Source organism: Anomalospiza imberbis, chromosome 11 (genome assembly GCF_031753505.1).
Source record: "Anomalospiza imberbis isolate Cuckoo-Finch-1a 21T00152 chromosome 11, ASM3175350v1, whole genome shotgun sequence".
NCBI classification, from domain to species: domain Eukaryota; kingdom Metazoa; phylum Chordata; class Aves; order Passeriformes; family Viduidae; genus Anomalospiza; species Anomalospiza imberbis.
The window spans coordinates 7,926,872-7,940,009 of NC_089691.1; the positions used below are offsets into that span (position 1 = coordinate 7,926,872).

At 46.4% G+C, this 13,138-nt stretch overlaps 1 protein-coding gene across 2 annotated transcripts in view; it reads right to left on the bottom strand.

Moving 5' to 3' along the window:
- The window catches only part of STAB1 (stabilin 1), a 52,949-nt gene that overhangs the window by 15,889 nt on the left and 23,922 nt on the right, over positions 1-13,138 (bottom strand). For both annotated transcript variants that reach the window (XM_068201694.1, XM_068201695.1), the window contains exons 22-40: positions 12,266-12,352; positions 11,835-11,946; positions 11,155-11,338; positions 10,870-10,963; positions 9,820-9,978; positions 8,864-8,959; positions 8,407-8,502; positions 7,764-7,811; positions 6,759-6,889; positions 6,277-6,388; positions 5,972-6,049; positions 5,516-5,617; positions 4,932-5,039; positions 4,315-4,446; positions 3,992-4,120; positions 3,355-3,411; positions 2,473-2,568; positions 1,185-1,380; positions 639-734 (exon numbers count right to left, since the gene is read on the bottom strand). In XM_068201694.1, coding sequence (XP_068057795.1) covers positions 639-734; positions 1,185-1,380; positions 2,473-2,568; positions 3,355-3,411; positions 3,992-4,120; positions 4,315-4,446; positions 4,932-5,039; positions 5,516-5,617; positions 5,972-6,049; positions 6,277-6,388; positions 6,759-6,889; positions 7,764-7,811; positions 8,407-8,502; positions 8,864-8,959; positions 9,820-9,978; positions 10,870-10,963; positions 11,155-11,338; positions 11,835-11,946; positions 12,266-12,352 — 2,113 coding nt within the window. The remainder of the gene's footprint in view (positions 1-638; positions 735-1,184; positions 1,381-2,472; positions 2,569-3,354; positions 3,412-3,991; positions 4,121-4,314; positions 4,447-4,931; positions 5,040-5,515; positions 5,618-5,971; positions 6,050-6,276; positions 6,389-6,758; positions 6,890-7,763; positions 7,812-8,406; positions 8,503-8,863; positions 8,960-9,819; positions 9,979-10,869; positions 10,964-11,154; positions 11,339-11,834; positions 11,947-12,265; positions 12,353-13,138) is intronic.

Consider the following 13,138-nt stretch of genomic DNA (forward strand, 5'->3'; position numbering starts at 1 on the left):
CATTTACACTAGATAGGACAGCTCTGCTTGATTTCTATTTCTAAATTCACAATAAAATCAACCTTTATGTGCAAACCTTTAAAATCCCAAGGTATTCAGAAGCTCAGGTTTCTCCTCACCCAAATGCTAATCAAAATCCCAAATCCATCTTCAACATGTTATTTTGACACACAATGACAGATTTATTGAAAACTGCAGACCATGGCCTGAGCTCACCTGAGTGACTGCATCTGTGAGCAGAAAAAGCAGCTCAGCAAACACACTGGGACCTTTTGAAAATTCAAATCAAGCCCTGCCACCTTCTTAGGAAAGCAACAGGAGTCATGACCAACCCAACGTGGCTGGGAGCTCCCATTTCTCTCCCAGAGCAAGGGCCTGTTTTTGAGGTGCCTCTAACCTCAGTGGAAGTAGAAGCAGGGATAGGCTTTTCTTGGTTTACCAAAATAAATGGTTGGGGAAGTCACAGCAAATGTAGCTTGTTTGCAGGAATGAGAAAGCAGAGTCTGAAAATGTTTTGGAGGAATGCAGAGTACATGTGACTCTGTGGTCAGAGCAGACACAGCTGCTCTGACAACTTGACAGGATCCCTCAGATTTCTCTGCCACTGTTACACCAGAGGCCCCTTCACACTCACGTACGTTCTTGGCAGGTGGGGCCCGTCCACCCTGGGAAGCACTCGCAGCTCCCGTCCCCTTGCAGTCCATCGTTACAAATGCCATTGTCACAAGCACATTCTGCAGGGGAGATACAAACACCACTGTCAAACCAGCCAGGGCTCACCAGCAGAGTCTTGCTGCCATTTCATTGTCTGCCCTGTTACTAATCCAACACATCAACCTGCCATCAAGAAAATGTCACAGGAGTAGCAGCTGTTGATCCTTCATTGCCAGGCCAAAAAGCCCAGGAAGAGATCACCTGCCTGTGCTTGCTGTAGTTTGGGTGGCAGCAGGAAGAGCAGCACAGCACAACACGTGCTTGGTTTGAGGATGCTAGATGGGGCCACTCTGGCTGGCCACAAGTGCTCACTTCTGCTGTCTCTCTCTCTGAGACCTGGCAGCCTTTTGTGTGTCCCAGAGTCTTGGCACCTTTCTGCTCTCCCACCACCCCTCCTGAGAGCTGGGATGTGGCCACCTTTCTGCCCTTGCAGTTCGGTAGAGGCAAGCTGCCATAGCCATCGGTGTCACCTGATTTGCAGTCGGCTCCGTATCGTCCCACTTCACACATCTCACAGGCAGTGCCGTGAAAACCCTCCAGGCACCGGCACTCCCCGCTGCCCTGGAGGCCATCCTGGCATTCCCCGTTCCCAGAGCACCACCGGCCTGGCTTCCCGGGGCACATCTCACACATGTGGCCGTAGTAGCCGGGGCAGCAGACGGACCTCTGGAAAACCAACAAGAACAAGCTGGGGTGAGCCATCCTGTGCACACAGACAAGGTAAAGCTTGATTGTGGGAGCTGCTTGATTCCCCTCTCTGTGTGACAGCCATAATTTCTCACAGCACATGGAAGGAACAGGGAGGATGGAGAGAACACCCTGAAGTTGGGTGTTCTGTTGCCCAGAGCTTCATGTAAAGCTCTGCACTACCTTTGAGAAACACGGGCCCTTTGGTGAGTAACTGAAATATCCTGTGCCCCTCCAGCCTATCTCCTGCCTGTGTCCTCAGTGTGTCTCTGCTGGGCAGAGAGAGGCTCTGACAGGAGGTGATTTGGTTCCAAAGCCTGATTTAACTTCTCTCACTTTCTGCATCTACCCATGGAGGGAAGAAAATCATGACAGGACAAAGTTAGACATTACAGATTATGAGACACACCATCTATTGAAGCAATGCAAAAGTGCCAAATGAGGTATAAATGCTGACTGAAACTCTCTATGTGAGTACAGTAAGTCTAACTCCTCCTTTCCCTTTTCAATTTCCCATTCACTCTAAAGTTTTCCAAGTGATGCTGCAACACCTATAAGACGTCAAATTCACACAAGCCTTTCTTTTACCATTTTCTCTTTAAGTGTTTTCTTCCAGCAGCCCATTTTCACAAAACTGGTAGGGGCCATAACACACACAACATGAGGTGTGAGACCTTCTGCTCCTCCCTTTGGTTTGGCTCCAATGAGTCATCAGTTATTTGGGAAGGCACAGGCACAAGCAGAATACCATCACTCATGCCTCATTTCCTTAGGAAACCAGACTGCAAACATTCAACTCCTTCTCTTCCTCTGCAGGACAAAACCCAGACTAACAATACCAAAGCAGCAGATCCCAATCCATCACAGTGCAGACATTTCTGGAGATCTTTTGTTGTTCCAGTGCCCTCCACCTCCAGGATGGAGAGCGATTCCCAGGCAACCCCAGTCTCAGCTATGCAACGGCACAAACACAGCCAGGATTTCAGCACAGCCTGCACTTCCATGGCTGTGCTTCTGACACCATCTATCTTGTTTTTGCCAAAATGAATCAGAGGTAAATGTTTTTCTCACCAGAGAAACTTTTGCACAGGTGAAATGGCAGCCCATTATTCCCGCACCTGCAGAGCGCAATCTACAGCTAGCGAGATTCCTGCTTCCAAGGGGCTCCTGAGGATATAATCAACATAGACACAGATAGGAGATACTACAATATTTAGACAAATAACGTACATTTTGGTGCATATGGCACTGTTCCTGCTTTGTATCTGACAGGAATAGCTCTAAAAATCTGAACTATCCAGAGCTGAGACCAATGAAGCATCTCTGGAAATGAGGTCACCACACAGAGTCTATTTTTTACCTGCCAAACCCATGGTACACATTAGTCTGAATACTGAGAAAAAAAGAATTGGGAATTTTTTGGCATTGGGTAAAGCAGCGAGGCCTAAGAAGCCAGATGTAGCTGCTAGGCAATTCACAGCCAGCATGGAAATGAAATGCTTAGTTATTTTCCTCTCTGGATATGTCACTCACTCACAAACAAGCTGCAGGCACAACCTGCAGCTGCATGAACAAATTAATGGTCCTGGCAGGGGAATTGCTACAGGCACTCTTAAATTGTCTTTCCTTGATAATAGTGCCAAAAGAGACAAAGATAAAAAAAAATAAAAAGCCTCTTCTTCCCTGTTAAGTGGGAAAACTAAAGGACTCCTGAAATTCAGGCAAAACCTGGTACCAGCTCTGGGTGGAGCTTCATGATTCATATCCATGTTTTTCCTGTACAACCCTCCCTTGGTTTCTGCTTTTTCTTGCAAACCTTGGCAATGGATGTGCCACAGAGGACTCAAGGGCACGTTTTTTCAGGTATCAAGATGACACCTATAGAGCAATAAAAGGATCTCAAAGCTCTGTCTGCAACCAGTCTGTGAGCTGTCACATGAATCCAAGACTCACCATAAGAACCGATCCAGAAGGACACTTGATCCCCTTGTCACACTTGCCGCACCTTGACTAGGGCACAGAGAACAGGACAAGTCACAAGTGTGCCCTCTATCCACATCACACCAAGACACTAATCTTGAATTACAAATGCTGCTCTACAGGTTGCTGTCTGGGGCAAAGATGTTTTTATCTCTGTGGCTCAAAACACCAAGAGAAGAGATCATATGCCACACCTTTCCTCAGTCTCTGGGATTTTTGTAGCCCTGGGGTTCCTTCACACAAGGCTGCAAATACTTTTTTTTCTGATCTGTAGCAGGCAGTCTGACACTGCAATCTTCAGGTTTAGTGGCTTAATTGCCATGAGCCACAAGGTACATGCAAGCTGGACTTTTGGCCATGACTCCCAGGCAAACCAGGGAGCATTTTCTAAGGGAGCTTGTGGTCATGGCATGCAAAAATTGGGCTGGATTTTCCTTCCACAGCTGAATATCTGGAAGTCCCTGCACTGGCCAGCCCCATGGCTGGCACTGTGAGAGAGGCTCAGCAAGGGAACTGAACTGAACTGAAGGTTGTCTGTTACCCATCAGTTTGGCTCAGCAGTTGGAGGAACCCTCTGAAATGGTGTCAGCTCCTTGGACATCACCATTACCTTCAGTATGGTGGTGGTATTGGCAGTGCAGCGATTCTTCTGGACCTGGAGCACCTGGGACACCCCGATCAAGATGCCATTCCTCGTCTCAAAGGACTTTCCATCCAAAGGAATATTATTGACAAACTTCTGCAAAGCAGGAGATAACAGCTGAGACAATAACCTTCAACTCGTTCTGCATGGATTGCTTGGCAGCTCCAAGACAGTCTAGCAGTAAACTTGTGAGGGTGTGCAAAACAGAAACAGGAGTATTGAGTCACCAGCCTGAGGAACTGATAGGTCAATCCAGAGCCTCAGATGGCAGAACAGTCTGCCTCCCTTACCTGAGTGCTGTTTTGGTAAAACATCAGCCAGTAGGAGAGCCCTAACATGCTGTTCTTATGAACTCCACTTCTCAAGTCTGCAGGCAAGAGCTTCTCTCCCAGTACAATGTGGTACTGCACTGTTTCATTGTCCTAAATCCACAAAAATACAAATGTTTGGAGTCTTTTGACTTCCTAGACTACAATTCAGCCAGAGGTATGGCATAAGAAATGTTCCTAAGCACCTGTAATGGCTAATTAAGCCCACAGAGCCTAGTAACTTTCTGTCACAGATGACTGCTCACACTTGATGATTCTGATACTTGATGAGCCCATTCATGTTTTTTGAAACCTTTCAGAAGTCTGAAAATTACCACAGCCAGCCAGGAAGTGGAAGATGTTGTGCCATCTATCCACATACTAATTTAATCTGCCCTTGGGGTCCAAATATTCTTTTCAGATCCCACTGCAACACCCCTGGAAAGCCTCTAATTTCTCTGCCACATTTCTCCCAGCTTTTAGCATCAGATATTCTTCTGCACGCTGAAATCCTCTGAGCTTGTGTACTGTTTGGCAGCGTACATGCCCCTGCACCCACCACAACACATATTCAAACTGCAAGCAAGCAGCGAGCTTACCAGCTGGGTCACATTGGCAGCACGGCAGTACTCCTCAATGGAATTATTTCCAGGAACAAAAATTGTGTATCGTTCAGAGGACTCAACTTTCCCAATGAGCTGGTACTCCTAAAAAATGCCCAAACAGTAACATTAGCAATTACCTTTATACTCACTAAAACCCAAACCACATGTAAGGTCAACTACAAAGACAAGAGGAAAAGCTTGAAAACGGGATAGGCAACTTCTACTCAGCCATACACATCTGATTGCTTGCTCCTTGTCCTGGCTGACATAAGAGCAGCTTCCCAGCTATGAAAAAGCCTTTCCTTTCTTCTGGTTTTCTCTGCCTTGTATAGGCATCAGAGCACCTGCAGTAGACAGGTCATCTTCCACTGTAAATGCCAGTGATCTAGAGATCTAACTGCAATTCTGTAACTCTCTGGCTGCTCAAAAGCTTTCCTAGAAGATCCCTCATGTAGGACACACACGATCTCCCTTTCTTTCCAGGCAGCCCAAATTTAGGTCCCCCAGTACAGGATGAGGTGGCATTTGCTCTGAAGACTGTTGTGACAGTGACAGCTGTGCTCACCTCGACTGCTTACCTCTAGCAACTCCTGGAATGTGCTGAAGGAGGCCACTGTGCTGAGCTGCTCCTGCAGACCAGGAGGGCTCGGTGGGATATCTCCTGGGGGCGGCAACAAAACCTGTGGAAGAGCAAGGCTGAGCAAGAGGCTGAGGGGAATCTCACTGGACTCCTGCCCTGCTTGTAAGAAAGGCAATTAAAAGGCCTCATTTTACACAGTCCTGCAATAGCTTGAACTCTTCTGTCAGCCAAGAGAAGGGGAACTCTCCTCCCACTGGTCCTGGAGACAAATGTTTTAAACATTGAACACTGCTGCACAGGAAACATCTGTCAGGACCTTTTGATAACCTCATATATTTTGCCTTTATATCCCTTCCTAACCATCCAGACATGTGTTCCTCCTTGGCCCAGAGGCTGCTACACAAACCTGCTGCTACAACTGCAGCATTTCCCAGTGCCACACGTACTGACATACCTTACTGAGGATGTGGATGATGCCATTGCTGGCAGGGATGTCACTGACAACTACACTTGCATTCTGGATGGTCAATACCTGCACACGAACCAGAGGGAGAAGCAAAAGGATCAGGAAGTGCCAAGCAAGTTCAAAACAAATACGTTGTTCATGCAAGGCTGCACATGGTTAATCTGGGTACAGTTTTTGAAAGATGCCTGCATTTGAGGGCACCAGTGCCCTACCCACGCTCCCCACTGGATAGAGCAGCCCTTCAGCAGTTAAATTTGAGCTTGGTACATGTGCCTTATGTAAGAGAGCCTTACACCACTCGTGGTGTTTATCTGCCATCTGGTCTGTGGGTTGAGAGTGGGTAATTCTGGCCCATCGTACTTTTTGAGCTTTTCAGCAGTGAAGACACCTTCAAGGAAGTGGGCTCTGTGGGGAACAAAATCAGATAAAGAAAAGATTAGGGAAGTGTTGGTAATTACAGGGAGATAAGACCATACCACCCAACATTCACATCTCTCACAGGAAGCAATTTAGCATGTAGAGGGAACAATGGAGAGAATTGTTCTGATGCTGTCTGACTGGGAAAATCTCTCTGCAAATACATGAAAAATAAACCCACTTCCCGTGGTCTGTTATGTTTTAAATGCCTACTTAACTTTGCCTGCTAGATATTTAAATGTGCTTCTATATTTATCTCAAGATATCTCCTCATTGGTCATTCACAAGAAAAAATCCATTTCATGGCTCTGTTACTGTTGTTTGGCCCAGCAAAGCAAAGGCAGGAGGCTCCCCATACCTGACTAAAAACGGCAGCGTGTAAGGGGTCAACCAGAAGTCTTTGTCAGCATTGCTCATGTTCTTGATAGCTGCCTCTGATGGCACCAGGACAGTGACGTTGGCTCCTGCTGGGATGCTGAAGAGAGATTTCTGTTGTCCAAAACACAAAAATGAACAAATAAGACACGCCACAGCCACAACTATAGTGCAAAATACACCCAACAGCCATCCCGCTCTCGCAGCCATGTGAAAGGGATGTGATGGAGCAGAGCAGGTGCACAGCAGCACAGCAGGATCTCCTGCCTCTCCTGGGCATGGCAAGCAATGAATGCCACAGGTGGTTTGGCCAAAACAGCTGACACCTTATTGCCGAGGGAAAACCTGCTGCTTTAAGCTCTACCTTTCCAATTCAGTTTTCTTTCAAACACATTCAATCATATCCATAAATCCTTTTTGAATGCCCAACACCAGTCCTGGGGGAGGGATCAAGATAACTGCTGGCAAAAGCAATTTTGTATGCAGCAGGTCAGGTGAGCTAAAGCTCAAATTAGAGGCTGTTCTTCATAGTGTGTTTCCACAGACTTAGTGCAGTCTGTGGAGGGTCTCTCTTATTCCCACACTAGAGAGAGGGAAGCAGCTATGAGAAAAGGAACAAACATGTAGGCTAATGTCCCAAAGGATGCTCTTCTGAAAGACAGTGTTATAATGCTACACCTTCTTTCCCTTCTGTGCTGTTTTTTGATGGCCAGGAATTACAGATGGTACAACCATGAAAATTAAGTGTAACACAGCCCCAACTTCCTCTTGTGGGAGAAACAAAGCCCCCAAGACACACTCATGACCCTCATTCTACCACAAACTCCACAGCTTTTCTACATGCCTGCTCTGTAACCATTTCTCATTTGCTTTGCTTTGTTTTCTTCAAAGAAAAAGATAAATGGAGTTGCTTGTCCTCTAACAGACTCATTCACAGACTTCATTTCTACAGAACTTACCCATGTGGGTGTCCCATTGTTTCTCTTACCTTAACCCAGTTGTAGAATCCTACAAAGTGGGAATTCCTGGCCATCTCCTTTCAAATAAAAACAACAGAAGAGTTACCTCTGCTGAGCACAAGTTACAGGGCTGGGGGACTCGGGTTGGGGGAAAGGAGCCTTTTGCAATATCAAATCTGGCAACAATGACTTTGACATTCTTCTCACTTCACAGCCATTACAGGCACCATGTATTGTGAGGAGAGATGGGCATTTCTAAAACCAAACTTCAGCCAGTAAAAATATATATTTCCAAATAAACAAACTCTTTTTAACTCATTTGCAATGAGTTCATGTGTATCAGGGACAAAAGATTGAATCCACCATAGCCTTTGATATTTCTAATGACAGAAAATGGGCCTGACAGCTCTGACCTGAAAAACTTTCCTAACAACGAAGGAAAGATGACTTATTGCACAGGACAGGTGCTGCCTGCACAGGGATGAAGCAGCTTATGCTTTCACTGGCAGTAATTAGTCCTGGCATTTCTTCTGTCCCTGTGGCCTTGGAATACACATGGGCTTCATGCTGATGTTGGTAGGAGTCAACTCAGGTAACAGGGAAAAGTAAAGAGAGAGCAGAGCCAGTTCTTTCCAGTCTCAAAAAGGCCTCAGACATTTGCTCTTCACTAACTTTTAGAATGTCCCCATAGCACGTCATGCCATCCCCAATGTAGCCTTCAGAGCAAACACAGGATCTCTCTCCTCCACCAAGGGGTACGCACGTAGCCTGCAAATACAAGGAAAGGAAGAAGAAATTAGAGAGCAAACACAGGTTATGTAGAGTTACACCTCTCTCAGAACTGAATTCTGGTCTTCCAGGCTGGGCTAGAGTAGCACACACAAACACCTTCCCCTTGCTGCCCTTATGGTGGCACTCAGTGTTCCCCTCATGCAGCTAAGCCTAGGTTATTGCTTTGGTTGTGTGAACCCACAAAAATCATCTTTGGAGCACATCAGTGCAGGCCAGTAAGATGACATAACATAAACCTTTGCAATTGTCTCAATGCCATGGCTGCTGCAAAACCTGTCAGTGAGCAGGTGAGCCTGCCCGGCCATGCCAGCCTGAGAACAGCTCTTTAACTACTCACCAGGTCATGGCAGCCCCCATTGTCCATGAGGCATGGGTTGATGGCATCACAGCTGTGGCCATCGCCAGCATAACCCCTCTTGCAGACACACTTGCTCTGCAAAAAAGACATTTCAGTTTTATAGACTTACCAGAATATCTTCATTTACTATCCAAAAAATGTCTAAGGCAGCAGAATTTATCCTTAATTTATTTTCCCAAGTTTTCTTCCTGGTCCCTGAAGACCTGGAAATGTGGAGCTTTTTCCTTAGCAGAGCATCATCCTCTATCACAGCCCACAAGCTGCCTGGTTACTCAAGCACATTGATCCCCTGCATTGCTTGGCTATGGGGGTCACTTGCAGATGATGGTTTCCTCCTTTATTTCCAGGTTTTTAGGGAATGACACAGACTTTGTGAATGGCAGAAAGAGGAGCTAATTTCAAAGCTTCCTGCTTTCAAGATATCTAGGAGAGCACTCACATATTTCACCTCACTAAAATCTGCTACAGCTTTTGTACCTTTTTTCAGCACATTGTGCAATGCTCCCCATGCTCAGTGGGGAGAAGCAGCACCCTGAGAAGTCTCCTCTCATGTGCACCTTCCTCCTACCTCAACATGCATTGTCCTTGGCCCAGCTCCCTCCACAGACTGTCTGAACAGCTGCACATGCTCTTCAATGCTGTGGTCAGGGGACAGGGGGATGCAGCAACTGATGCCTTAGGTCAAGCTGTATTACAGAGTGTAGTCCTGTCCCTTTGCTGCACAAGTCCCAGAGTGGAGCAGCAGTCCTGAACACACCAGTGCACTTCACATGCAAGGGCACTGTGATGTTGCAGCTGCAGCTGGTGTTTCTGGCAGTGGACAAGCAAGCTTGGCTGCTGGCCAGCCCAGTTTTTACCTCTGGCAATCCAAGGCCACCTGCGAGCAGCTGAGGGAGTGTTAGTTCTACCACCAGGCTGCTTAGCTTTGCTCATACCTGTCCAGGCCCGACGTACAGGCAGTCGGCGTTGAGGTGGCAGCTCCCTCTGCTCTCCAGCTTGCAGTTGTCTATGGGCACACAGGCCTTGCCATCCCCAGTCCAGCCCACATTGCACTGGCAGGTGGCAGTGCCAGGGCCTGTACTGGTGCACAGGGCCTTCAGGAGAAGGGACAGAGAAGGAATTACACCCAGCAAAAGGGAGAGAGTGCAATGAAAATACAGCAACAAATCTTCCTCACACTGGGGAGAATTTCTGACTAACCAACTCTGATTCCAGCACTCGGGATGGGGGGTGGAAGCACCTTCTCCAGAAAAGTCATAGAAAACTTCATAATAAAGTGATTCTGGAGACATTTTGTGTTTTCAGAGAGATAGACACTTGTGTCTAAGGTGGCTCAGAACCCGCAGGTCATTCATTATCATTGTGTAAAGCTCTTCCATTACACAATAAGTATTCCCTGAAGAGGACCACAATCTCCTGCTTGGATGTCTGGGATGGAATCAATGACAGATGGCAGATCTCTCTCAGGAAAAGACCTACTTTGTACCCAGTGCCATCCTATTCTCTTGTATATGGCCCAATGTCTTCCTCTGACTGACGGGTCTAATTTATGATGAGGTCTGATCATTTGGCAGTAATTTCAAACATGAAGCACCACAGTCTTTAACCATGGATACAAATGTAGTGTTGATGGTTACTGGGAATATGTGTTGGATCTCACAGTTAAGCTACAGAGGAAGTAACACATGTTAGAAGAGCTTGAGGGGAATATCATTGCAAACCAAAAATTATCTGTACAGCTAATCTGTGTAGCTGATAAAATATCTGGTGTGACCCAGCCAAACTATCCTTGAGTGTCACATTTTGGCACCAACCCAAATGATCAACATCTTTACAATGACTATGCCAAAGCACTTGTTATTCCACCTCATCTGACAGACAGGAAAAATAATCACACAAAATCTGTAACAGTCCCAGGAGTCCTGGATCCCTGTTGTGATTGAGAGGAGCTGCCTCTCCACTCTTCACAGTCTGACCCCACTTACGTTCTGTGAGCAACCTCCCCGTTCTGGCTGACTGCACAGGTCAATGGGCTGGCAGGAAAACCCATCCCCTTCGTATCCATCCATGCAGATGCACCTTAAAAGTATAAACACAAATGGGACACAGGTAGAGCAGTCCCTCGAGCAAGCAAGATTTATTACTAGCAGGCTGGCTGAGTTACTGAAACCATCCTGTGCACCAAGTACAAAGACACACACAGCCACTGGGGTGGCAGCCATGTGCCTGTACAAAGGCAACGTGCCCCTGAATGTGCCACAGAGACTGACCTTGCTGTGTCATTGAGGCTGCAGACAGCGTGCTGGTGGCAGTACTGGGACAGCCCGCTGGGGCCACAATTCTTGGATGTCTTGTCACAGAATTTCCCAGTGTAGCCTTCCTTGCAGGACCAGGACTGACATACCCCCCCACTGCCAGGCCTGTTGTCACAGACACCATGGACACAGCCACAATCTGTCAAGGACATGCAGTAGGATCAGTAAGTACAAAAAGTCCAGGATCCATCACAGTTGTAGATTTCCAACTTTCCTTCACAATCTCTTGTGACACCAAATAATCATTCCATGTTTTTTCTTGGCAGAGGGGATGTCTGCTGAGAGACATCCATCACAAATCAAGCCTGGCCAGGGAACAGATCCTTTGACTACCTGGGTCCATGTTTTCTACAGGCTGTAAGAACAGACTCAGATTTAGGCTATCAAGCTCAAGGTCATTGTCAACTGTCTTGTTTCCTAACAGGAGAGATCTAAATTAGGTTGATGTTTCCAAAACATCACCACTGTCATATCAAACATATTTTCTCTACTGTTGTTTGAAAGGACACACATGATGACATTTTGTCACTTCTTTCACGACGCTGGTCTTGCCAGAATAGAATCCAATATACATGAATTTGCACCATTATCTTTGTTCTAAATTTTCCTTTAGCCTCTCCATCAGAGTTACTAACCTTCATCACAGTTCTCGCCGTGCTTGTTTGGGTTTGCACAGATGTGGCAGGCTGTGCCTTTGAAACCTTCAAAGCAGTGACAGTTGCCATTCCCTTGAATACCATCGCTGCACTGGAAAGAAAAGAAAAAAAAACAAAGTGATTGAAACTCAGAGAATGCCAAGGCACTGATATCCATCAAAGATCCTTTGATACTCACAGGACTTTGAAGAGTGGTGGTAGTAATACAAGATCCCACACAGCCAGAGCTGTGCCCAACAGCCATGACCTAATTCTCACTAAATATGTGCCATTCTCCCTGGATCTTCTCTACCACCTCTGTGGGTTTATCCCTGGAGCACAGACTCTGAATTGTACTTATCTCAAACTACACTCTCCAACCACACTGATGCACCTGCTCATTGCAATGCAGAAGGTTCCTCCACACTTACATTTCCCCGGCCATAGCATGGACTGGAAAATCCCCCTGGGCATGGCATGCAGTCTGGACCAAAGAACCCTTTGCAGCATCCAGGTTTCTGAAAAAAAAAGCAAAATTGGTAAGGAATGACATGACTAAACAAGAATTTCCTGGAGTACTCCTGTGCTCATAATTCTCAAATTCTGATCCTTGTCTCTGCCATGGAGGGAAACAGAATGTTGTATTTAGCATCTGTGTTTCTTAGGAGCTCCTGCACCTACATTATTTTTCAGCAATGACCCTCTTCCTGCTCACAGCCAATTCTTCTCAGAACAAACCGTTATTTTCTGCTTGCTCTGTGACTTTGACACAGAGGATGCATGTTTTTTACAAACTTTTAATTCTTTAATAGTGCTGGTCCAGCCACTTTTACTTTATCCTTGCCCAGAACTGCATTCCTGTGGAGGGATGTAGCAGTCCTGGATTGCAGGCCTTGTCATGATTGACCAAAGGAAGAGCAATGATAATACAAGCAAACAGCAGTATTTAACGAAACACCCACAAATCATTACATACAGTTGGCACTGTGAGAGCTCAGGAGCTGCAGACAAACATGAGGTCCATAAATTCACTAGAGAGACTTTCCCAAACCATCTGACAGTGGTTTATAAACAGGATGCAATCACTTCACAGTTTACAGCACTTTCCCTGTGCCCAGCTTCCTTTGGGAGAAATGCTAAAGCTGGGACACTTCAGTTAACACTGCACAATTGTGGCTTCCTACAGCTCGGCAGGTCACAACAGGAATGCCTTATTTTATTTATTTATTGCACTCAGGTTTAACTGAGCTGCCTTCTAACATCTGCAGTAGGTTGGTACCCTGTGTTCTCCTGGACAAAGGAAA